Source organism: Sinocyclocheilus rhinocerous, unplaced genomic scaffold (assembly GCF_001515625.1).
Source record: "Sinocyclocheilus rhinocerous isolate Xijiao unplaced genomic scaffold, SAMN03320098_v1.1 scaffold664, whole genome shotgun sequence".
Lineage (NCBI taxonomy): Eukaryota > Metazoa > Chordata > Actinopteri > Cypriniformes > Cyprinidae > Sinocyclocheilus > Sinocyclocheilus rhinocerous.
In genome coordinates, this window is record NW_015658767.1 from 22,685 (window position 1) to 24,233 (window position 1,549).

General features: G+C 32.9%; 1 protein-coding gene across 1 annotated transcript in view; it reads right to left on the bottom strand.

The window, feature by feature from the left end:
* LOC107723006 (1-phosphatidylinositol 4,5-bisphosphate phosphodiesterase gamma-1-like) overlaps positions 1–1,549 on the bottom strand; it is a 39,935-nt gene that overhangs the window by 18,855 nt on the left and 19,531 nt on the right. Inside the window, exon 7 of the mRNA XM_016531507.1 lies at positions 733–755. Coding sequence (XP_016386993.1) covers positions 733–755 — 23 coding nt within the window. The remainder of the gene's footprint in view (positions 1–732; positions 756–1,549) is intronic.

Sequence of the window (1,549 nt, forward strand, 5' to 3'; positions counted from 1 at the left end):
CGATTAATCGCATCCAAAATAAAAGTTTTTGTTTACATAATATGTGTGTGTACTGTGTATATTTATTATGTATATATAAATACACACTCATACAGTCAATATTTTGAAAATATTTACATGTATATATTTATATTTATATAATTTATATTATATATAAATATATTTAATATACAAATATACATTTTTTCTGAAATATATACATGCATGTGTGTGTATTTATATATACATAATAAATATACACAGCACACACACATATATTATGTAAACAAAAACGTTTATTTTGGATGCGATTAATCGTTTCACAATAAATAAATAAATATATACATATAAAAAAAATTTTTTAACTGATGAATTGCGTACAATAAGACCTATTAGTAAATGCACATACATATTATATAGCATATAACATAGTATATAATTAGTTCAATAAAATCCTATGGAAGCCTGTTTCCGCCACTGAATAAAAAAGAAAACACAATCTAATTGTGCCTTCTTATAAAGTCACAGTTCTGAGAAATAAAGTCAGAATTGTGAGATAAAAAGTTTTTTTTAATTCAGAAATGGGCTTCCATAAACCCCAATCAATTCAATCAACCCTACATTATGCATCCCTAAATTCTGTTTTACCCGTAAGTTCATCACATTATGGAAGTTTAATGAGTTGCAAATACTATTTTATGTTATCTGTAAATACCTTATCTTATACAAGTAAATAAGAGAGCGAGTGAATACCTTTGCAGCAGTGGAATCTCCATCTACAAAAACAACACAGATCAAAATGCTGATTATATGAATGATGCAATTAATATCTGATGTATTGTAACTACACCCATTTCACAACCACTACAGTAAAACACCCAGATTCACGTCTGGAGCTCTAAACCCCAACCTTATATAGACACTAATGAACTGATGTGATATCAAACAGCCACACAGGCCACAAGAGATGCAGCACACACACACAGCTTTAAGTGCAGGGGTCATCAGTGCCGCGTCTATCTCTGTCTGTGTGTGTGTGTGTGTGTGTGTGTGTGTGTGTGTGTGAGAGAGAGAGAGAGAGAGTGTGTGTGTGTGTGTGTGTGTGTGAGAGAGAGAGAGAGAGAGAGAGAGAGAGTGTGTGTGTGTGTGTGTGTGAGAGAGAGAGAGAGAGAGAGAGAGAGAGTGTGTGTGTGTGTGTGTGATCGCGTAGCTTGTCAGTTACTGTCTAGAGTGCGTGGAATGGTGCGCTGTGATTGTTTGAGCGGATTTATCGCATTCTGCAGAGAAGGGAGACTGGCGTTTGTCGCGGTTTAGAAAGAAAGGGAGAAAACATGACAGAATAACACAACGGATATCACATTTTGCATAAAATTAAAAATGGACTTTTCAATACCGACCAGATACAATACACATTTTTTTTAAATGGCGTTTATCATGTTTTGGAACCAAACTATATATTGGGTTCCAAAACATGATAATCGCGATTAATCACATCCAAAATAATTTTTTTTGTTTACATAATATATGTGTGTGTGCTGTGTATATTTATTATGTATATATAAATACACAC